This window comes from Onychostruthus taczanowskii, unplaced genomic scaffold (assembly GCF_017590055.1).
Source record: "Onychostruthus taczanowskii isolate IOZ18803 unplaced genomic scaffold, ASM1759005v1 scaffold43, whole genome shotgun sequence".
Lineage (NCBI taxonomy): Eukaryota > Metazoa > Chordata > Aves > Passeriformes > Passeridae > Onychostruthus > Onychostruthus taczanowskii.
Genome location: NW_024501792.1, coordinates 5,283,859 through 5,307,148, shown reverse-complemented (window position 1 = coordinate 5,307,148; position 23,290 = coordinate 5,283,859). Strand labels below are relative to the sequence as shown.

The window sequence follows — 23,290 nt, the reverse complement described above, 5'->3', positions numbered from 1 at the left end:
TTTGGGGTCTTTTGGTGTAGCTCCAGAGATGGGCCTTAAAGTAAAATTACAGCTTTTGGTTCCAAAAATTGCCCATTTTTGCAAGAAATTAGCTTAAAGCTGCAAGGAATTATATCAATTTGGTTATATTATTATTAACTTTATTATTTTACTGTAAGGTAAAGCATGGTGCTCACCCTGAATTTGAGCAAAGGTTGCATCATCCAGTCCCAGTCAAAGCACCAAAAAAAGAGAAATGTTTAGAAACAAAAACATAAAATAAATTCCTTTTGGTCCCTCATGATCTTTTTTTTCCCTTTCATATTTTTTAATGGAAAACAGTGACTGCACAAAGAAAACAAGCTTGGTGAAGATGCTAAATGGGAGCTTTGCAGAGCATAACCCCTTATTTTTCCATCTTTTTTTTTTTTTTGTGCACTTGCAACAAGCCGAAAAATTTCCCGCGAGTTTTCCCTGTCGAACCAGAAAAAAAAAAAAAATTTAGGGGGGGGACAAAAAAAATAAAACTTTCCCGCTAAAACGCACGGGTTTGGTGTTTTCTTCTGTGCAGGAGATGCTGCAGAGCTCTCCAGCGGCGCTGCCGCCGGCCTCCAACCCTCCGGCGGGCATCGTGGTGCCCGCGGCCGCGCTGCCCCCCGGCAACCTGGCCATGGGCACCGGCAGCGGCTCGCCCGCCGTGCCAGGTAGGCAGCAGGGCAGGGGCTGGGCAGGGGGCTCGGCGGGTTTGGTGCCCCCACACGTGTTCTTTGCCACAGGTGGAGCCCTGTACCAGCCCGTGACCATGGTGACGTCGCAGGGCCAGGTGCTCGCCCAGGCCATCACCCCCGGGGCCCTGCAGATCCCCAGCGCCCAGGTAAGGCCTGCCCCGCTCCAGCTCTGCACTGCAGCCTGCAGGCACGCCCCATTCCTCCATCCCTGCAGTCCTTGGAGCGCCTTCCATTTTTAATTAGCAAGAAACGTTGATTAAAGCCGTCTGCCAGGTGCCTTTGGGGTGCCTGACAAATTATTGCAGTGACCTGAGAAGTTGTAGCAATGCTTATATTGTTGTTGTAAAATGTTACAACATATAATAATAATGTGCATAATATTATTTAGTGCAATATATAACATGTAACAACATCTGTTATTTGGAATGTGTGATAGAACATGGGATTTTATTCTGTATCTTTCATTATGTGTATATATATATATATACACACTGTGCATTGTACATATTGCATATTCTATAAATTATATTAATAATTATAGATAGGATAGGATAGGATGTTGTGATAAAGCACGAAATGATGACACAGACACTGCTGCTCTCGAGGGGAACAAAAAAGAAGAACCTTTATTTTCTGACTCTAACATTTATAGTTTTCTAAAGGTGACAGTGGATTGGAGGGTGACAGTGCCACCTCTCCAATGCCACTGGACAGACCAAGGGTCCATCAATTCTCTCCACCTCCATGAAAGAATGCAAAACATAGGTTATTTACAGAACTGTGTGTGAGAAAGTTTGTTGAAATAATGTAAACATCAGAAGGCTTAACAAAGTCTTACAAAATCAGGGTGACAATAGGATATAGATAAATATTATTGCTGGTATTGCTGATATTATTGCTGATATGTATACTGATAGATATTATTGCTGATATATATATTAATAGATATGCTGATATGTTATAGATCTGGGATCACTGGCATTGCCTGTCCAGCACAGCAATCATGGCACTCGTGGGAAAGGCTCATTTTTAGGTCTTCCTTTCTGAATTTGGGGATATTTTTCAGCCATTGCTCTGGTTTTATTCTTCTTTTTTCCTGATATTGCAGTGAGTTATGCAATGATCCCTGCGTTCTTGCAGTGAGACAATGATTTGGAGCAGAGCTGGATTTATTAGCACAGCTTGTCCATGAGCTCTTCCCAACCCCAGGAATTTGTTAAAAAAAAAACTAAAAAAACCCATCAATTTCTGTAACCCTGCTTCCTGGGGGAAGAGCAGCAGAAATTCACCCCCATTATTCCTGAAATGCCCCATTTTATTTGCAGGACCCTTTTATAAAACGAAACAAACAGCATTGCCATCTCCCTGGCAGGTTTTTTTTTCACCTGTGCAAAGCTTAAAAATTTCCTTTCTATAATATCTCTCGACTGCAGGTTTAAATCTTGCAGCAAAACCCTCTGTGGTGGGAAAAACATGTGCACAGGGAATATTGGGGCAGGGAGAGAGCCTGGACAAGCACCTTCGGATGCTCTTCCTGTGCCACTGGCATGATTTATTCAGCTGGAGCCCAGGGGAATCACAGGGACCTGCTGGCCTGATGTTTAATTCATCCAGGAGAAGTGTTTTGATGAAGACTCGGGGAAAAAAAAAATCCCTTTTTAACTCAAGTGCTTAGATTTCAGTTTGGTTCCTGAATCCTCATTAAAACTTCTCGTGCAGCAAGATGTTTCTTTTTCATTTCTGGGGGGCAAAAAAGCAAATTTTGGCTCAATGGGCATCTCCCTCCTTGTGGTAGAAATCAGCTGGGTGAGGAATATGGGTTTGCAAGGGATTGGTGAGTGGCAGGGGTTTTTTTAACTTTCAGTTGAGAAAATAATCTTTTTATGAGGTTTGGGGTTTTTTAACTTTATTTTTTCAGGTAAAAGTGTTTTCTTCCTAAAGCACACATTGAAATTGGCCATGGTGTTGTCACTACACTCCCCAACAGTGCCATTACCCCTTGTAAAGCATTGACAAAAAAAATTGAGATAAAAAATACACCTTCTGTGAGAAAAACTGCATTTATGCAGATTTGGTGGAGCAGGAAATGGGTTTTGGACACTCCTGAAGTGCCAGGTTTTTTTCACTCATCCCACTCCCATTTTGGCTTGGTTTTGCTCATTTTTTGGGTTGCCCATCACCATTTTCATGCAATTCTCTCCCCATTCCTTTTGCCCTGGCAGGTGAACCTGGATCTCACCTCCCTCCTTGATGGTGAGGACAAGAAGTCCAAGAACAAGCGGGGCGTCCTGCCCAAACACGCCACCAACATCATGCGCTCATGGCTCTTCCAGCACCTCATGGTGAGCACCTCGGCCACCAAAACACCCTGAAACGTGGGGAAAAAAAGGACAAAAAGTCCAGAAATTCTCAAATCCAGGTGGTGGTTTGTCTGAATTTGTGCTTGGAGGTGCGAAGTGGTTTGTATTTTGGGAGTATTTTGGGAATTACCATTGTCACTGCAGGTGGGAAAAAAATATTCCCTTAATGCAAGAAACACGCAAATCTAGAAGGGGACTCCTGTGATTTTTTTGAAGATGGATAATTGAGAGGTTTTTTTGCAGTTAACAGCTTCAAAATATCCTTTTCTAGCAAGCTGGAATGTGAGAGCTGCTCACAGGTAGGGTTGTAGCACATCAGCCACCAGTCAAAACACAGAATTGCAAAGTCACCCTGTTTTGGGGGATTGAAGATGGAAGATGGAGGGAGCTTAGATGCAAACTGGATATTTTTGTGCATGAAGAGTTCTCTTTCATCAGCAGGGCTGGGAGAAGGGCAAAAAGCCAAAAATCCCACATTTTTTCCTGCATAATTCAGCCAAGAAATCACTTGGAAACTGGTTGCAAGGCTGGCTCTCCAGGAAGAGAGTGGTGGGAGATCCCTAAGGCATCAGTAACAGCTCCAAGAAACAACTTGTGGAAAAATCAGCCAGGACATGAAGCAGCAGCAGGATGGGAACTTTCCAGCCTTTTTTTTTAATGGAAAATTCTAGATTTGTTGCAATGAGGACAAGAGAGTTGCTGTGTCATGCATCTCCCGTGTTTCTAGAGGGCACAACTGCAGATTTGGACTTTAAAGACCAGAAACTGCAAAGCAATTTTCTGCCAAGTACTAGGAGAACCCCAGTTAGTTTAAGATTTCCAAAACAGAACTGAAAAACTAAAAAAAATTCTTCTGCTGGATGGTTGGACTTTTGTTCACAACCTGGTCCTTGTGGTCAGAAGAAATTTGGGCTTCCTCATGAGATTTCTCCATCTGGTGTCAGAGATTATGTGGTTTTTAACCAAAAATGCTCATCATTTTACTGGAAGTTTTGGAGCACCAGCAGGAGGAAAGAATGCTGGAAATAATACCCCAAAAATGGGATATTTCTGCCCCAAAATTGCCATTTTTAACTACTGAGGCCCCAGTGGGAAGTGAATCTTCAGTGTGCACTGACTTTGGCTGGTGTTGTCAAGGAAATCACAGTTTTGGGGGCTAACAGCTGAAAAACAAGCCATGATAATTGTCACTGGTTTGGGGCTCCAAAATGTGGCATATGGGGCTGCTTTGATGATGATTTAATTTCTGGGGTTGGAAAAGAGCATTTTAGCACAATTGGTTGCTGAAGCTTTCAGTGCTGGTGGTTCCCAGTGCAGATGTTTCAGGGTATTTCATTGGTGCCTCTGAAAATAAAGCAGCAAAAAACTGCTCTTGAAGCACAAATCTCATGTTTACCAACAACCATCATTGGAAAATTGCTAGAGTTAAAAAACCTCCAAGAACATTTTTCTTCAAGGAAAGCATTTGATGGAAAGCCTTGGAAAAGCCCCACGTGCACCCAAGGAAATCTGGATGCTCTTGGATGCCACCCTTCAATCTTGCATTCAGGAAATGCAAGAAGCCACCAAATTTAGGGTGGGGGGGAAAAAAAAAGGAAGTTTTCATTATTTTTCACTCAGGGATGACATCTTGCATACAGGGATGCAATCTTGCTACCCCATCTCTCTTTTTTTCCAGCACCCCTACCCCACAGAGGACGAGAAGAGGCAAATTGCTGCCCAAACCAACCTGACCCTATTGCAAGTCAACAACTGGTGAGGAGATGCTGGTGGCCCACTCAGTCATTTTGCTGGCTTTAGGACCTTTTTCACCCTGTTTTGGTGCTGTTTAATGCTTTTAGGGGTGTAACTTGGGTGGTTAAGGCTGATTCTTGGGGTGTCCTGCACAGGGCCAGGAGCTGGACTCAATGATCCTGGTGAGTCCTTCCAACTCAGCATATCCTGTGATTTTGGGATTCTGGGATTTCTGGGAGATGAGCTCCCAGAGTTGTGTTTAGTGTCACCACTGGTTTGCAAGGTCTCAGTGCCCTCTCCTGGCAAATCCAATGTGCAGCATTCTCCCAACTCAGCAGGAAAAAGGGATTCTGGAATTTCTGGGAGATGAGTTCAGTGGTGTTTAGTGTCAGCACTGGTTTGCAAGGTCTCAGTGCCCTCTCCTGGCAAATCCAATGTGCAGCATTCTCCCAACTCAGCAGGAAAAATAATGCAGAGCTATAAAGTGCCTCAGGAAAATAAAAACAAAAACCAACAAAACCAACCAGCTTTTTGAACCACGAAGCTGCTTTCTTAAAGTCCTATTATTATATTGCAGCCCATTGATTTGTTGTAACGTTGCTTTACCTCGGTGTTGGTGTAACAACTCTTACTCACTGCAGTGCTCTCTCTTTCCCATGGGAAGGTTCATAAACGCCCGGCGGCGCATCCTGCAGCCCATGCTGGACGCCAGCAACCCGGACCCAGCCCCCAAAGCCAAGAAAATCAAATCCCAGCACCGGCCCACGCAGCGGTTCTGGCCCAACTCCATCGCCGCCGGCGTCCTGCAGCAGCAGGGGGGCAATGCAGGGACAAATCCTGATGGTAAGGACAAGCCCCAGTGGGCTTCCAGGAGGAGTGGCCATGCATTAATTATGGCCTTAATTGGTAATTTCTAGAGGGCTTTATTGAGCTGTGGGGAAACACAAGAGGTCCATGCAAGAAGGTCCTTGCAGTTGTCCACCAGGATGATGATCACCCACTGTGGGGCACAGCTTGGGTCATCTCCTGAGGAGCTGGGAAGGGAGGGAGGGAGGGAGGGAGGGAGGGAGGGGAGACACGGAGAGATGGAGATGAGAAGATAGATTGAGACAAAATGGGAAGAGAGAAGATGAAGAGAAAATAGATGATGAAAATGAAGAGAAGAATAGAGAAGGTGATGACGATGAAGAGAGATGATGAACAAAGAACAGATGAGGAAGAGTGAAAATGAAGACAAGGTGAAGAGAGCAGAAATGAACATACACCAGATGAGATGAAGAGAAGCAAAGGTAGGACTTGAAGATGAAGAGAAGATCTGCCCAACCAATTTGGGCAGCTGTTTGCTCAGAACTAAGATTTCTTTTTATTTAATGATGCATTAGCTAAAAACATTAAGGATTGGACCTTGAGGTGTGAGTGGGGTAGGTGGGATACTCTATGGGTGAAGCTCTCCAAGCTTTTCACTGGAGTTTTTCATCCTTTATGCACTTCTTTTGTCCTTTCTGTGTTAGCTGGGGGGTCCTTATTTCTGTGCTTTTAATTCCAGGCTCGCTCAGCATGGACAACCTCCAGCCCCTCTCATCAGCCACTGCCACCATGGCCATGCAGCAGGCGATGCTGGCAGCCCACGACGACTCCCTGGATGGCACCGAGGAAGAGGAGGAGGATGAGGAGGACGAGGACGAGATGGAGGAGGAGGAGGAAGAGGAGGAAGAGCTGGAGGAAGAGCCTGGTGGCCTCCCAGCAGCACCTGGTGCTGACCTTGGTTTGGACCACAGTGACTCACTGGAATAGCTCCTCCTGCACCCTTCCAAATCATTAACAGCACCAGATACAAAATGCCCCCTGAAATGCAAAAAAAAATAAAGGCAAGGAGAAGAAATTGGTGAGAAAAAAGCAAACTGGCAACGCTGGCAGAGGTCCTGGCTGCCCCCAGGAGCGCGGGGACCACCACGGCAGCGCGCGGGAGCGAAGGACACGCGTTTACAAGGCACATATTGTGGCCAGATTAATCTTTTATTTCAGGTTTTATTTTTCTTTTTCCCTTCATTTTTTGGTAAGCAAAAGCATTTTGAGGGAAAGTTGTTTTCCCCACGTGACGCTCGGATGCTGGTGGGCAGTGGTGGGTGGGCCACTGCCTCCATCCCTTGGATTTCTTGGTGCAAAGAAAAGCCAACCCAACCCCAGGACTTGATGCTTTTTGGATTTTTTACCCCCAGAAAGGTCATTCACAGGCATAAACACTGTCATGGAGGGGGAAGAAAAACAATCAGCAAGTGCAAATTCTGCCATATCCAAGGAGGGTTTGGTGCTCAGCTCATGGGATTGCCCATATCTCCCAACTTTGGCCCCGATGCTGAGGCTGCTTGGTGACTCTGGACACAACTTTCTGGAAAAGGGAGGAAATTCCTCCAAATCCTTTAATTTATGTGCTAAAACCTCTGCTGAATCTGGAAAAAAAACCAACTCAGCCCATTCTCGTCCTTAAGGGCTGAGATTGGAGGCAGAGCTGGGGCAAAGGCTGCCGGAAGTAAAACTTTTCCAAAGGCATTTTGGCACAGAGTTAGTTAAAGATGGGGAAAAATTGATTTAAAAAATGCAGGATTTCACCCAAAATTGAATGGCGATACGCAAGACTCGCCTGGGTGGAAGGAAATTAAGTATTGTTGCTTAAAAGATGATTTCTCCCTGGTATTGTCCCTCCACATGGCAAAATGGTGGAGCTTTAGCCCCATGGGGGAGGGCAGCTGCCAAAAACCCTGTATTTTGGGTTTTTTTTATTTTAAATGCTAGCAAAAAGGTGTATTCGCCTTAAAATGTGGCATGGGAGGAAATGCAAAAGCAAACCAGGGTAAAAATAAAGGAATTGTCTTCTGCAGGTTCCTGCTCTAAATGTGAGATTCTAGGAGAAGGATCATTTTCTTGGAGGCTTTTTGCCCATATTGTGCTTTTTTTTCCTGGCTCTTGAAGAGTTGCCAAAAGAACCTGAACAAGAGCTGGGATAAAAAAACCAAGTGATGCAATGGGCAGAAATGCCTATTTTTGGATACTGATCTGGCGTGAATGTAATCTGTAATTTCATAAAGGATTCATTGTAATTTAGTATTAATTCCTGGCCATTTATTATAAAGTGCTACAAGATGAGGGGTCGCACCTGTATTTTCTTGGCAGCTTCTTCCTTTGAGTGGAGAAGACCCAAAATGCAGGAATAACCCCCCAAAAGGGGCAAAACTCCCCTCATAAAATTAATTTACCCCCAAAATGGGTGGGTGGATCCAAATTGGTAATTGAGTGGTGTGGAGAAAATTGAATTTATACATCCAAAACTGATGGTCCACCAAAAATGAAAATTTTTCCCCTCAGACAAGCTCCAATGAGATTTTGCTCACTAATGAAAGATGCACACCCCAAAATGAGCTGTTGTCTCCAAAAATGAGTGATTCTCCCCCAGAAGCTCCCCCAAAGTGTTCCAGACAACCCCAAAATGAGTGATGGTCTCCAGAAACGAGGGATGCTCCTCAGAATCAAATGATGACCCAGAAGGGGCTAATGTCTCTCTGAAATGAGTGATTCTCCCCCAAAATGGGTGCTCACTCCAAAAGGAGTTCTCCAAAAATTCTCCCCCCAAATGAGTGACATGCTCCCAAAGGAAGCTGTCCCAAACTGGTCCTTCTGGAAATGAGTGACTTCTCCCAAGATGACTGAATTTGTCCCAAAATGGACAACACTCCCCAAAAATGAACAACACCCCCCAAATTAGGCACTCCTTCCCAAAATGAGTGACAAAGTCCAAATCAGAGCAATTCTCCCCCAAAATGGAAGCGATGGAAGCTCCCCTGTCCCTTAATGAGCCATTCCTTAATAATAGGTTGATTTTCTGGGTGATGTTTGCACAATTTTTAGCAGAAAACTGGGCCACAGAAAAATGAAAAAATGGGAAAAATCCCTGAGAACGGAATTTAATCTGAATTTTGCCCCTCCAATGGTGGCAACTGCAGCAGCTCGTTAGCCAGAAGTTTGTGTTTTTTAGAGATCCCAGAATATTCATGAGCTAAGTCTATGTTGGGATTTTTTTTGCTTAAAAACATCATTTTCCTACAAAAAAGTTCCAAAGCACCGCCACGAGCAAGGAGAGACACAGACACCGGACACCAGTTGCCTAATTAATGTAAGGAATTCTTTATTCCCAGCTGTGCAAAGGGGGAAGTGCAGGGTGGGGCAGCCACGGGTGGGTGACCCTTTTTCCTGGGGTTTGGCCCCGATTTGGAGGCGCCGGGGTGGGAGCGTGGGGGCAGCACGGCGTCAGGTCGGGCAGAGCACTGCAGAGAGAGAGAGAGAGGGAGAGAGGGAGAGAGAGAGGGAGAGAGAGGGGCTGGGGGCACTGCACGGGGGCACCGAGGGTGCAGCGAGGCAGGGGCATGCACAGGGATGCATGAGGATGCATGAGGATGCACTGGAATGCAGGAGGATGCACAGGGATGCAGGAGGATACACAAATGTGCATGGGGATGCACAAGGATGTAGGAGGATGCACTGGGATGCATAGGAATGCAGGAGGATGCACAAGTGTGCAGGGGGATGCACAGGGATGCAGGAGGATGCACAGGGATGCATGAGGATGCACTAGGATGCAGGAGGATGCACTGGGATGCACAGGGATGCACAAGGATGCAATGGAATGCAGGAGGATGCACAGGGATACACAGGGGTATGTGGGGAAGCATGGAGGTGCATTGGAATGCATGAGCAGGCACAGGGATGCACAAGTGTGCATGAGGATGCATTGGAATGCAGGAGAATGCACAGGGATGCACAAGGATGCACAGGGATGCAGGAGGATGCACAGGGACGCACAAGTGTGCATTGGAATGCATGAAGATGCACTATGATCCATAAGCAAGCACAGGGATGCAAGAGGATGCACAGGGATGCAGAAGGATGCACATGTGTGCATGGGGATGCATTGGAGTGCATGCAGATGCACAGAGATGCACAATCATGTAGGAGAATGCACTGGAATGCACGAAGATGCACTGGAGTGCACGAGGATGCACTATGATCCAGGAGGATGCACTGGAATGCAGGAGGATGCACTGTGATCCAGGAGGATGTAGAAGGATGCATTGGAATGCAGGAGGATGCACGAGGCTGCACTGTCATCCAGGAAGATGTGCAGGCATGCACAAGGATGTAGGAGGATGCACAGAGATGCACAAGGATGCAGAAGGATGCACAAGTGTGCATGGGGATGCACAGGGATGCAGGAGGATGCACTGGAATGCATGAGGATGCACTGTGATCCATGAGCATGCACAGGGATGTAGAAGGATGGAGGAGGATATACAAGTGTGCACAATGCAATGCTGCACGAGGGTGCAGAGTGACACACAGGGCTGCACTGGGCTGCACGTGGAGGCGCCCAAGAGTGCCTGGAGGCCACACAAGGACACAGGAGTGTGCACAGGGACAGCCAGGACTGCACAAGGACATGCACAGGGACAGCCAGGACTGCACAAGGACATGCACAGGGACAGCCAGGAGGGCACAAGGACACAGGAGTGTGCCCACATGCACAAGGGTTCAGGAGCAGAAAGGCTGCACGAGTGTAAATCAGGCACCTGGGCAGATGAGGATGCAGAAAAGCTGCACGAGGCTGCACATGGGAGGCAGGAGGAAGATGAAAGGGATGCACAAGGAATGCACACACACAGCAGTGCTCAGGAGGAGCACGAAGGACACACGAGGACTCAGGAGGATGCACAAGAGATGGACAAGAGGGGTGTGGGAGATGCACAGGGATGCACAAGGATGCCCAGGAAATGCAAGAAGATGGATGGGATGCCCAAGGGAGGGGGGGGGGGGGGGGTGAGGAAGGGTGCACAGAGGATGATGAGGCTGTGTGGATGAAGCAGATGGGCCCCAGGGTGGGGCAGGAAGCTGCACAGGCACCTCCAGAGGTGTGAGACAGACAGCTGTCTCAGGACAGGAGAGCTGTACAAAGAATGCCTGAGGGATGTGCAGGAGATGCATCCAGGACTCCTGAAGGATGTGTGGAGGATGCAGCAGAGATGCATGAGGGATGCAGGAGGAATGCCACAGGATTTATCTGGGATTCCTCGAGGATGCACAGGAGATGCAAAAGGGATGAATGAGGTTGCAAGAGGGATGGGCAAAGGATGCACAAAGGATGCAGTGGAGAGGCAGGAGGATGCAGAGGGATCTGTGGTGGAGGCACAGAGCTGCAGAGGAGCTGAGTGAAGGATGCACGAGGGGTGCCCAGGGCAGGCAGGGGGGAGCAGGTACCTTTGAGGATGTAATCCGTGAGCAGAGTGGGCACCTTCTCATTCCCCTCCTTCATGGCAAACAGGACTGTGAGGGAGAGCAAAGCTGTGAGCCTGGCCCTGCTGCCCCCCAAATGTCTCCTTTTCCCCCCCAAACCAGCCCCACAGTTGCCATACAATTTCCCCATACAATTTATGCAGCAGGCCTGGGAACACCCACACAAAAAGGACTTTCATCCCCAATTAGCCAATCTGTGGCAGTGCAGAATGGGTGATTTACCCCCAAGCCAACCCTGGTATAAGGAGAATAAACTGGGGGGAGGTGTTGGCTGCCAACCAGCAGTGCTGCAGTGATGCAAACCAGGGATTTTCCCCACCAGGTGGGTTTGTTGCAATGATAAGCAACGTGGGTGGTAGCACTTTAAATTGCCCATGCTGCAATGATGCAAAAAATTCCCCAAATTAGTTGTGCTGCAATGATACCCCAAACTGCAGCCACTGAAGCAAAGCAAAATGTGCCTTTGTGTCCCCAAAACATGGGATGCTGACCCAAACCAGCAGCTTGAATGAATACTCACTGTTGGTGAGCATCTGCAGGTCCTCAACAGAGGGTGGTGAGCCCTTCTTCTCATAGGGAATCACCGTGTTCAGGTACTGCAAAAACAAAAGCCATCCCCAAAAAACACCCAGATGGCACAAAACTGCCTGGTTTTTGCATCACCTTGAGACAAATTTGTGCAAAAATAGAGTATTTCTGCAAAATTCCTGCAATTGCATTTAATCTGCAGATGTTTTGGGGAGTGTTGAACTAAATGGGTGCTGCAAACTCCACCCAAATCCATCCCTCCTCAGGGAGGACTTTTTGGGGTGAAAACAGTTAATTTTTTCAAGAGGGGTTACCAGGGTGTAGGGGATAGAGCAGTGTTGTAAAATGAAGAAAGATTTTAACAGGGGGTGGGGGGACGCAGGGGAATGGGGAGTGCAGGGAGGAGGAGTGAAAACAAACAGATTTGGGCAATTTTTGTGGGGGGGGGGAAAGGGGCACCTGCTTCTCGTTGGTGGTAGGACCAAAAGTCTGGCGCAGGCCGGAGTGCAGGATGCTGGAGATGCCCTCCATGCTGAAGCGCTGGGGGGACAGCGTGTCACCCTGTCACCTCCCGGGGACAGCGACATCACCCGTGGCACCTCCTCTGCCACCAGCGTCCCCCACAACTCCCTGACTCCCACACCCTGCCCAGATCCCAGCACCCTGCTCCATACCCATCCCAAATCCCTTTGTGTCCCTGCTCCAAGTCCCCCTATCCCTGCATTCCCCCTGTCCCCGTGCTGTGTCCTTCCCATGCCCCTCTGCCCCATCCTGTCGCTATTCCCATCCCATCCCATCCCATCCCATCCCATCCCATCCCATCCCATCCCATCCCATCCCTCATCCCCTTGCCCCATCCTGACCCCAGGTCCCCCCTCTCCTCCCAGCCCACCCGGGGCAGCCCCGCTCGGGTCCGTGCCCACCTTGCGGGGCATGTTGCTGCCGCGCTCGGAGCGCGCCCCTTGCAGGCTCAGCCCCTTGTCCCTGCGGCGGCGCCGGGCTGCCTCCCGCTGCTCCCGCTGCTCGCCCTGCACGGCCAGCAGCGCCCCGATGAACGCCGTCTTCACCTCCTTCTCGAAGGCCAGCTCGTCCCGCCGCGCCAGCTGCGCCACCAGCTCGGCCGAGAGCGCCCGGCTCGCCGCCTCCGCCCGGCCCGCGGCCGCCAGCAGCTCCCGCGCCGACAGCCGGCCCAGCCCTGCCCGAGAGACCGCCTGTGTCCGGGACAGCCCGAACGGGGCTGGAGGGACGTACAGCCCGCCTCGTGTCCCGGGACAGCCCGAACAGGGGCTGGAGGGGATTTACAGCCCGGCTCCTTCCACCTTCCCCTAGCCCAGGGTGCTCCAAGCCCCGTCCAGCCTGGCCTTGGGCACTGCCGGGGATGGGCCAGCCACAGCTGCTCTGGGCACCCTGTGCCAGGGCCTGCCCACCCTCACAGGGAAGTTTCTTCCCAATATCCCATCCATCCCTGACCTCTGGCAGTGGGAGCCATTCCCTGTGTCCTGTCCCTCCATCCCTTGTCCCCAGTCCCTCTCCAGCTCCCCTGGAGCCCCTTCAGGCCCTGGAGGGGCTCTGAGCTCTCCCTGGAGCCTTCTCTTCCCCAGCACTCCCAGCCTGTCACCCCAGCAGGGGTGCTGCCGACTTTGGGACATCTCCGTGGCCTCCTCGGGACTCTGCAGCAGTGCCATGCATGGGGAAAGGAGGAAATGCCTGCTGCAGTCAGGGACACCCCAGTGCAGTCAGTGAAACACACACTGCAGCCATTAAAATGCATCTCGTGCTGAGCGAGATGGGCTCTGCATTTTCTGAGACACAAGAGATAAACCCGTTGTGCAATTACTGATATGCTCAGCGCCATAAACCATGGGCCCAGAGCAATTAATGAACTTCCTGGCACGATTAGAGACATGCAAGGTGCACTCAGTGATATTCACAGTGCAATTAGTGACAGGCAGGGTGTGATTAGTGACATGTATGGAGCAATTAGTGACATGTATGGTGCAATTATTGACATGCATCGTGCAACTGGTGAGATGTATGATGTGATTATGGACATGCATGGTGCAATTAGTGACATGCATGGTGCAATTAGTGACATGGTGTGATTAGTAACCTGCACAGTGAGATAAAGAGCAGAGCAATGAGTGAAGTGCCTGGGCTTGCTGGTGACACAGCCCACTCCACCAGTGACAAATCTCACGTGCGTGGAGCGCCCCATGCAGAACACAAAGGCTCCTGGTGAACCCCACGTGCCTTTCCACACCAAAAGCCAGATCCCTGTGTTCTTCACAGTTTTTGCCAAAAGCCCTTCTGGCCAAGTCCCAGAGCAAGCCAGCACTGAGGCCTGGAGAGACTCAGTTGTCCAGTTTGGTTGGAATCGTCCCCAAAAAGTGACTGGCCTGGGCTTTGCTGGCCATACCTTCGTGGGAGCAGTTGTTGTTGAAGGCAGGGGAGAAAGCATGCAGCTCCCGCAGCAGGATGGGCTCCGTGCCCCCACCACCACCTTTGCCTTCAGCATCAGCCTTGGTTTCTTCCTCCTCCTCCTCCTCCTCCTCCTCCTCCTCCTCTTCCTCTTCACCCTCAGGGTCAGCCTCGGGGTCAGGTGAACTCTGCATGAGCTCCTCCAGCTCCTCAATGACCTGTGGGGCATCAGTGACCTCCATGTGCACCTGCATCCTACCTGCACCTCGCACCCCACACATCCTGCACCCACACCTGCAACTGTCCTGCACCTGCTCCCTGCATTCCTGCCCTGCACCCACACCTGCAACTGTCCTGCACCTGCTCCCTGCATTCCTGCCCTGCACCCACACCTGCAACTGCTCCCTTAATCCTGCACCTGCATCCTCTATCTTCATCCTGCATCTGCAGCCTGCTCTGTCCATCCTCCATCCTTATCAGAATTCTGCATCCTCCCCTTCATCCTGCATCTGCATTCTGCTCCCTCCATCCTGCATCAGCACCTGCATTTACATCCATCTGCACCCTGGGTCCTCTATCTGCATCCTGTATCTGCATCCCACATTCCCACCTACATCCAAATCCACATTCCATGGACACTGAGGACCTGTATCCACATCTAAATACACATCCTGCACCTGTCTGCATCCTGCTCTCTGCACCCATCTCCTTCTGCATCCTATTCTGCTCCCTCCATCCTGCATCAGCACCTGCATTTACATCCATCTGCACCCTGGGTCCTCTATCTGCATCCCACATTACCACCTACATCCAAATCCACATTCCATGGACACTGAGGACCTGCATCCACATCTAAATATGCATCCTGCTCTCTGCACCCATCTCCTTCTGCATCCTGTACTTGCACTTGCATTCTCTATCCTGCATCCACACCCTGCTGCTGCCTCCACATCACCCTCCCCACATCTGGCATCTGCATCCTGCACCACTCATCTGCACCCTGCATCTGGCACCTGCATCCTGCACCCCACATCTACATCCTGCATCTAGAACCTGCATCCTGCACCCCTCATCTGCACCCTGCCTCCACACCAGCACCTGCAGCTGCATTCCCCCTCTGCACCCCACACTTCTATCCTTCCCCCATGCCCCCCATTTTGTACAGCAGCACCCTCAGCCCACCTTCCCACGTGCAGCCAAATCCCACATCAGCCCCCACAGCCCACACTTCTGTCTACATCCACATTCCAGGTCCTGCATGCCACACCCCAAGGATGAGGATTTGCCTTTTTCTTGTGCTTTCAGCTCGTGGTCATGGGCCGAGGTGGCCAAGCCTGGCTTTTGGAGGACATGCAGGGCTCCAGAGGCCCATGGGTACCTGCTCAGCTGTCAGCAGCGGCTCCTCGTTGATCCCAGAGTCCTGCTCACTCCTCTCAGTGAGCTCCTCCTCCTCTTCCTCCTCCTCCTCCTTCCCACCGAGCTGCAGGAGACACAGGCTGGGCAGCCTTGGTGTGGGCATGGCCCCAGCATGGACACAGCCCCAGCCCTGGCACGGGGACAGCCACCACGCTGCTCAGGGGCACATGGGGGTGGCATGGGGAGACACTGGATGTGGACATGAGATGGGACGTGCTGGATTGAGGGTATTTCATGGAGATGCTGGATGGGGCTTTGGGCAGGGACACTGCAGACAATGGACAGCACTGCAGGGGGAGGTATTGCCAGGAGGTGGATGGAGATGTTGGACAGGGAGTGTTGGATGGAGAGGTGTAGAATGGATCCATGGAGTGGGAAGAAGACAGGGAGAAGTGCAGGTGTGCTGGATGGAGGGTGGGGTTGGACATGCTCGGTGATGGGGATGCTGGATGGAGAGATGAGGGCTGGTGGGGCTGAATGGGAGAGCTCTGATGGAGACAGGCTGGGGACACCAGGTGGGGACATGGCAGAGGGGAACACCGCCAGGGAACGGATGGATGGAGATGTTGGGTGAGGACGCAGCTTCTTTTTTCCCACCTTTCACCATCTTTTTTCACCTTTTTAGCAGAAAATAAGCCAAGGAAGTTATCTTCTCTTCCCCCTTCAGCAACACATCCAAATGGGTTCAATTCCATGGATATTGGGACATTTTTACAACCCCAAAAGCAGCTATGACAGCACAAACTCACTACAAATGAAAACCCATTTTCAACCCCCCAAAACACCCACCCCACCATGGCATGGGGGCAAACTGGCAAAGACCAGGTGCCAAAACAACCCTTTTTGGGTGGTTTGCAGTGCATGATGGTCGCTGAGCCTCGGGGCTGACTGACAGCTGTCAATCACACTCAGGGGATCACGTGGGGAGTCACAGCCGTACCTGGGGGTCGGTGCCATCGAGGGGCTCAGTCCCAGGGAGCTGCCACGGCCGGGGGGAGCTCCGGGGGGCAAAGCCATCAGTCAGAGCATCCCAGACCCTGCAGGGAGGCAGTGGTGAGTGCTGATCCCAAAATGTTACATCTCAGAGACACATCCCAAAAATGGCACGCCAAGATGCTGCAAAACATCCCGAAATGCAGCCCAGAAACATCCCGAAATGCAGCCCAGAAACATCCAAAGTGCAGCCCAGAAACATCCTGAAATGACCTCCAAAAATCCCCAAACACCACTGAGATGCCTGAAACATCCCAAAACACCCCAAATGATATCCTAGAAAACCCCAAATGCTGTCCTAGAAGACCCCAAAGCTTCTCAAAATAGCATCATGAAATCCTGTCCTGAAATACCCCAAAGTACCCAAAAACACTCCTCCAGCACCTGAGATGCTCCCTAAATGTCATTTTGAAATGCTGCTGTCAAAACACTCCAAAAGGCCACAGCAATGTCCCAAAATATCTCTAGATGTCCCCAAATGCCACTCAAAACCAGCACCATGATGCCCTGAAGTGGCACAAAACATTATCTTAAAGCAGCCCCAAAGCCCCAAGACTCCCTGAAAGGCCCCAAAACACCTCAAAATGCTGCCCTGGAACACCCCAAACTGTCCCCAAATGCTCTTCTGAAATACCCCCAAAATGCCACCCTGTCATGCTCCAACCACCCAACCCCCTCACTGAAATACCCCAGAGATCCCAAAATGTCACTTTTCAACACCTAAAATACCCTAAAATTCCTTCCTGAAATAGTGACCAAAAGAGGAGAAAATAGAGAAGGAAAAGAGGAGAAGGAAGGGGAAAAAAAGGAAAGGGGGAAAACAGGAGAAAAGAGAAAAAAGGGGTAAAGAAGAAGATGGAAAAAAGGGCAAAAAGGGGTGAAAGAGGAAAAAGTGGAGGAAGGAAAATCTGGGTAAAAGGGGAGAAACTGAAGAAAAAATGAGAAAGAGGGAAAAGAAAAATGGTGGGAAATGGAGGAAGAGGAACAAAGGGAAGAAAGGGAAAGAGGAGATAACAGGGAATAGGAAAAGGACCAAAAGAGGGAAAAAGGAAAAATAAGGATAAAAGGGAAAAGGGGAAAAAGAGAAAATGTAAGAAAAAAGGGAGAATGAGGAGGGAAATTGAGAAAAGGGCAGGGAAAGTAGAGAAAAGGGAAAAAATGGAGGAGAAAGATAGAAAATGGGAAAAAAGAGCTGAGAAGTGGCAACATTGAGAAAAAGGCCAAAAATGGGAGGAAAATGTCAAAAATGGGGGGAAAGGCACAGAAAGAGATTAGAAATTTTCTCCCCATCTCAGGCAAGCCCCCCCCCATTTTCCCATCAGAAATGGGGGGTTCAGTCCAGTTGGTGCCACATCCAAACGCTGACGATCACCCCAAAACCATTTGCCCCTTTTCCAACCCCAAAACTGCTCGTTTTTGAGATTTATTATATTTCCCTTCTCACCAGGGCTGAATTCCCCTTGGAATTACAGATTTCACAAATTAACGTACAAAAATGCGGATGCCAAATCTTAAATACTTATTTTTTTTAACAAAGCACATCAAATTAGTAATTATCCCCCCAGATTTGCCTTTTTTTTTTTTTTTCATCTCTGCTCTTAAAGAAGCAGCACCCCACAGGAGCAGGCCAAGACCAGCAGTGATTTCTGAGTTCATGATGGCAAGAAATGGTTAAAAACTCTGGAAATGCAGTGCTTGTGAGGCCATGGCCCCTCCCCCGGCCTGCACACAGGGCTCATTCAAAGAAGACTAAAAAAAAAAAGCCCTGTTTTGCCCAAAGTGACCCAAAAAAGACACAATAAGTGGCACAAAGCGGCGACAGCGCGGCAGCCCCGGCGCGCAGCCAAGCTGCATTTTGCTCTGAAAAACCATGAATTCGACCAATTGCAAAAATCATTTCAGCCTCAGTGGGTTTGGGGGAAAAAACCTAAACAAAAACCAACAAAACCAACAGATTTGGGGCTTTTTGGGTTGAATGCAACCCCTTTGCTTGGTGAGAATAAGGGTTAGCGATTTTGGAATAATCCCAATTAAACAGACAAAAAATCCACAGAAAAAAACAGACAAAAAATCCAAAGAAATGTGATGGTGTGTGATCATCACGAGCAGAAAGCCCAAGGACTTGCAGGAAAAAATGGCATTTTGTAACAAAACAGGGTTTTTAATGAAACTGTAGAATTGAACACAAAAGGCACAATAATAATTGGGGAGCCTAGGGGGGAATTTGACCCTAGGGAATTTGGCCATCCCCTAGCATGGCACAGAGGGGGTGGCCAGACTCTACTCACACCTTACTCAAGGTTTATGTTCAACCCCTGGAGCTTTCCTTGCACAGACAGAGCTGTGGTCCCCTGCGTGGTCCCCTGCATGGGACACACTGCTCCTCCTCCTCACAGGCTGCTACTCCAGGGACCTCACACAGCTACTCCAAGGACCCTACACAGCTACTCCAAGGTGCTGTATACTCACAGCACAGTCCAGGGGCTGATTTGCCTGTTATGGCCTCACAGAAGAGCACAAGAAGGTGCAACAGGCCATGGGGATGTTACTCATAAGATACTACACCACTACTCTGCAGTGCTGCACAGTCATGCTGTGTGCATGCTCTGGGAAAGAGGAGTATTTAATGATCATGACAGGATGCATGCAGGCTCGAGGGCGGCCTACTTATAAGATGCTACACAGCTACTCAAAAGATACTACACAGCTACTCAAAAGATACCACACAGCTATTCCACACTGCTGCGTGACTGTGCCGCGATGCAGGGGCCGAGCTGCACGTGGGCCGTACCGTGCCAGCATGCAAGGTGGCACGCAGACCCTTACTCACAGGATACTACACGGAGTACGGCCGTGCCGCAGCGCTGGGAGGTGGCCTGCCCTGTGGGGGGGTTCAGGGTGGGAAGTGGCCCCAGGAGCAGGGGGGCCTTACTCACTCCTCATCCTGCAGGCGCTCCTCCTCCTCCTGCGCCTGCAGCCGGCCCCGCACGGGCGCCAGGCCCTCGGTGGCGGCGTCGTAGTTGCGGAAGCACACGGTGAGCTTCTCGTCGAACTCCTGCACCAGGTCCTCCATGGACTTGAAGCTCATCATCTCGGCGGAGAAGCTCTCCAGCTCGGCCAGCGCGGGGTCCGCGGGGCGCGGCAGGGACCCCCCATCGTCCGCGGGCCCCTCCTCGAACTCCTCCTCCAGACTGACCAGCGGCGCCTCCATCCTCCTCAACACCCCTGTGCTGCCTTAGCTGCAGGGACAGCTGCCCGTCAGTACCAGGCTACTCACAGGTTACAACAGCCAGCCCCCGTTCCCTCACCAGGCTACTCACAGGTTACAACACCCAACTCCCTGTTCTCTCACCCAACTCCCCGTTCCCTCACCAGGCTACTCACAGGTTACAACACCCAGCCCCCTGTTCTCTCACCCAACTCCGCGTTCCCTCACCAGGCTACTAACAGGTTACAACAGCCAGCTCCCCGTTGCCTTTGCTGCTGCCGTGCTCACTGAAACACTCCTGCCAGGGCTGTTACACAACCAATAGTATCTCTGTAGTATCCTGGCAGTATCCCAACAGGATGTGCTACCTTCAGAAGAAATATTCTGATATGGTGGCACTACTCCAGTGGTAATTTACTAGTAGCAACAAAGTGCTGATAGTGGTCCAAGCAGCTTAGTGCTACCCTGATGGTATGTCAAAAATGTCATACCACTATCCATTTCCCTGAAGTGGTAGTATCTTAGTTGTATCCTTCTACAGTATTGTCAGATTATGGCCTTTTCTGACCCAGAGATGGGGTAACTGAGAGGTGCTTTAAAAACTTGTATTCCATTTTCACTCTCATGAGAAGGGTGAGACAATACAGATGTTACAATTCATGCCATCACAATCAGAAGCTATTTCCTAATTACCATACACTGTAAGTGTTTCTTGGCCTATCAGCTTTTGTCACCTCTCAGTTCCCCCATCTCTGAGTCAGCAAAGAGCACTAATCAATCTGACACTATATCACTACTAAGCAAGTGGCCTGAAAATATCAGTAATGTGCTGTCAGTACCCCAAAAATGTGAGTGTTGCTTTGATGGCATCCCAGAAGTATCTTGCCACGGTCTTTTCTAGTGCCCTTGCATCATCTTGGAAGCATCCTACAAAAAAATGCCCTTTTATCCTGAGAGCATCCACTGAAAACTGACCCTGTCCTGACAGCACCCTGGGAGCTTTGTGAGAACATCCTGTACTATCATAGTAGTGCCAGTAATGTGGTATCCTAGCAGCGACCCTGTAGTATCTTAGTAGTGCCTCATTAGTAATACTCATTAGCATTAGCAATACATTTACAATTAGCCAAGTGATACTTTGGAGTGTTATCCTGATAAAATCTTAGCAACATCCTGATAGTACCTTTGTGCTACACTGAGAGTATCCTAGCAGCAGCTCAGCATTGAGTAGCTCAGCATTGTCCTGATGTTGTACTAGCACAGGCAGAAATATCCTCATTCTGTCAAGAGCATCCCAGGAGCATCCTGGCGCCCTGATAGTATCCCAGTAGTAGACAAGGAGTGTGCTGAGAGGATCCTAGTAGTGGTGCAATGGGACACAGCTGTGTTATCCTCAGGTAGTGCAGAGTGTTATCCAGGTATTTTCTTACTGCCCTGTAACTACACTGAAAGCAACCTGAACGTATCTTGAGAGCAACTTGTGTGAGCTGCTCCAGTGGTCCCTTCATACGAGTACCTCAGTATCAGCTCTGCAAGTATCTTAGTAGCAGCCTGATAGTACCTTAGTGGAGCTTTTGCAGCATCCCAGTAGCACCCACAGAGTATCCTGAGAGTAGCTTAGTGCCACTCTGCAAGTGCCTTACTGCTGTCTGCAGAGCAGCCTGCCCACATCCTAGTAAACTCAGAGCATCTCAGCAGCATCCCAGCCACACCCTGAGCATCTCAGCTGTGCCTTGACAGCATTTCACTACTCCCTCAGGAGATTACTGACAATATCCCAGCAGCATCCTAGCAGCAGCCTCAGAGGAAGCAAGCAGTAACTCAGGAGTAAGCCAGGAGCAGCCCAGTACAGGTGCCAGCACCCCAGCTCACCCCCCAGCCCCGGCCACGCTTCCCTGGGGAGGGGAGCACAACCATCACGGCTTTGGGGAAAACCTGCCCTGGAAGGGTTTGGAACCACGGCCACACCCCATGCACGTGTGCCCCACTGGTGCCCCGAGCCCTGCAGCACACACCCTGTGCATGCACACCCTGCACGTGTGCCTCACGTGCAGGTGAGCCCAGCCCTGCACACACCTGCAGCACACACACAGAGGACAGGGCCCGGTGCTCCCCATGAGCACACATGCCATGCACAGAGCGGTGCATGCGTGTGCATGCGTGCTGCAGCGGTGCACATGTGCTGGGCTGCACACACATTCACCCCCATGTGCCCCAGTGCATGCAGGCACGCATCCCCAGCAGAGTGTCTGTGTGTGCAGCCATGCGCTCACGCATGCCCAGGTGCAATGCCATGCACAAACACACACTGTGCAGCCCTGTGCATGCCTGCATCCCCTCGCATACATTGTGCACCGCCGTGCACTTGTGCATTCCCCCACATGCACCACGGGCCCCACCGTGCCCACAGCAGGCACAAACACCAGCACCACACTGCGTGCACACACACCTGCACACACACCTGCACCACACACACCTGCACACACACCCACACATCCACGTGTCTGCACATGTGCCCCTGCAGCTGCACATGCGCACCACACGCACAGACACATCTGCATGCACACACATCTGCACACACAGGCCTGCGTGCACATCTGGACATGCACACACACCTGCACAGACATGCACACACACCTGCACAGACGTATACACATCTGCGTGCACACGCATCTGCACAGACACACACATGTGCACAGACACATCTGCCTGCACGTGCATCTGCACACACATCTGGACATGCACACACATCTGCACACGCACACATCTGGACACTCACACACAGCCCTGTGTGCACATCTGCACACGCACATCCCTCGCACACACGCACACACATCTGGACACGCTCATCCCTCGCACACACATCTGGACACGCACATCCCTTGCACACACGCTCATCCCTCGCACACACGCACACACATCTGGACACGCTCATCCCTCGCACACACGCTCAGCGCTGCGCGCACACGCACACAAACACACGCACACGGGCACGCCCTCGCCGCGCTCGCCGCCCCTCCCTCGGCCGCCCGCAGCGCTCACCCCGCGCCCCCGCGCCCCCAGCACGCCCCCGCGGTGTGCGAGCGCAGCCCCCTCCCGCACGGGCTCCAGCCCCCCTGCGGCCCCCCCAGCCCCTCCGCAGCCCCCAGCCCCGCACCCACCTGCAGCCCCGCATCCTCCGCGCCGCTCCAGGGGGTGCTGCGCCCGCACTGCGCAGGCGCGGGGGAGGACCGGTGACGTCACCGGGAAGGGGGATGCGGATGGTGGTCAAGGGAGCCGTGACGTCATCCCTGATCCCGGGGGGGCTCCGTCCTTTCACCGATCCCTAAAAATCTCTTCGAACCCCGCCGTGCCCATCCATTCGTGTGTGCACGCGGGTCTGCGCGTGTCGCTGACACCGAGGGAGAAAGGGAAAAAAATAATGGAAACCATGGAAATGACAATAGAAATTCATGGATAGGAAATATAAAAAAAGATTATATAAAGGTCAAGTCATATATCCGGAGATTTTTTCTTTTCTAAAATAAAACAATAAAAATTATGAAATAAAAATAAAGGGAATTAGAAAAGAAAAATCCTTTTTCCTC

The 23,290-nt window shown here is 50.6% G+C and overlaps 2 protein-coding genes across 5 annotated transcripts in view; one reads left to right on the top strand and one right to left on the bottom strand.

Annotated features, from left to right (window-relative positions):
- The window catches only part of PKNOX2 (PBX/knotted 1 homeobox 2), a 48,419-nt gene extending 40,474 nt beyond the window's left edge, over window positions 1–7,945 (top strand). For all 4 annotated transcript variants that reach the window (XM_041413858.1, XM_041413855.1, XM_041413856.1 and 1 more), the window contains exons 8-13: window positions 551–683; window positions 756–853; window positions 2,930–3,049; window positions 4,746–4,822; window positions 5,466–5,644; window positions 6,348–7,945. In XM_041413858.1, the coding sequence (XP_041269792.1) occupies window positions 551–683; window positions 756–853; window positions 2,930–3,049; window positions 4,746–4,822; window positions 5,466–5,644; window positions 6,348–6,595 (855 nt within the window). In that variant the 3' untranslated portion in view covers window positions 6,596–7,945. The remainder of the gene's footprint in view (window positions 1–550; window positions 684–755; window positions 854–2,929; window positions 3,050–4,745; window positions 4,823–5,465; window positions 5,645–6,347) is intronic.
- A 1,011-nt stretch (window positions 7,946–8,956) lies between these two features.
- FEZ1 (fasciculation and elongation protein zeta 1) lies at window positions 8,957–22,947 on the bottom strand. Its single transcript, XM_041413859.1, has 10 exons — window positions 22,865–22,947; window positions 19,432–19,734; window positions 16,443–16,539; window positions 15,465–15,566; window positions 14,085–14,304; window positions 12,592–12,863; window positions 12,128–12,208; window positions 11,661–11,736; window positions 11,105–11,170; window positions 8,957–9,120 (listed from the first exon to the last, which is right to left on the bottom strand). Exons 2-10 carry the CDS (start codon window positions 19,704–19,706, stop codon window positions 9,104–9,106), a joined length of 1,206 nt encoding a protein of 401 aa, XP_041269793.1. The 5' UTR covers window positions 19,707–19,734; window positions 22,865–22,947; the 3' UTR covers window positions 8,957–9,103.
- Window positions 22,948–23,290: the final 343 nt, after the last annotated feature.

Bases quoted from the DNA above. Each gene is read 5' to 3' on its own strand.
- FEZ1 (XM_041413859.1), bottom strand. From the start codon at position 19,706: ATGGAGGCGCCGCTGGTCAGTCTGGAGGAGGAGTTCGAGGAGGGGCCC. The intron at 12,864-14,084 runs GTATGGCCAGCA...TCTCTCGGGCAG, and splicing joins CAACAACTGCTCCCACGAAG to GGCTGGGCCGGCTGTCGGCG. The intron at 11,737-12,127 runs GTGCCCCTTTCC...TTGTTTTTGCAG, and splicing joins CTACCACCAACGAGAAGCAG to TACCTGAACACGGTGATTCC.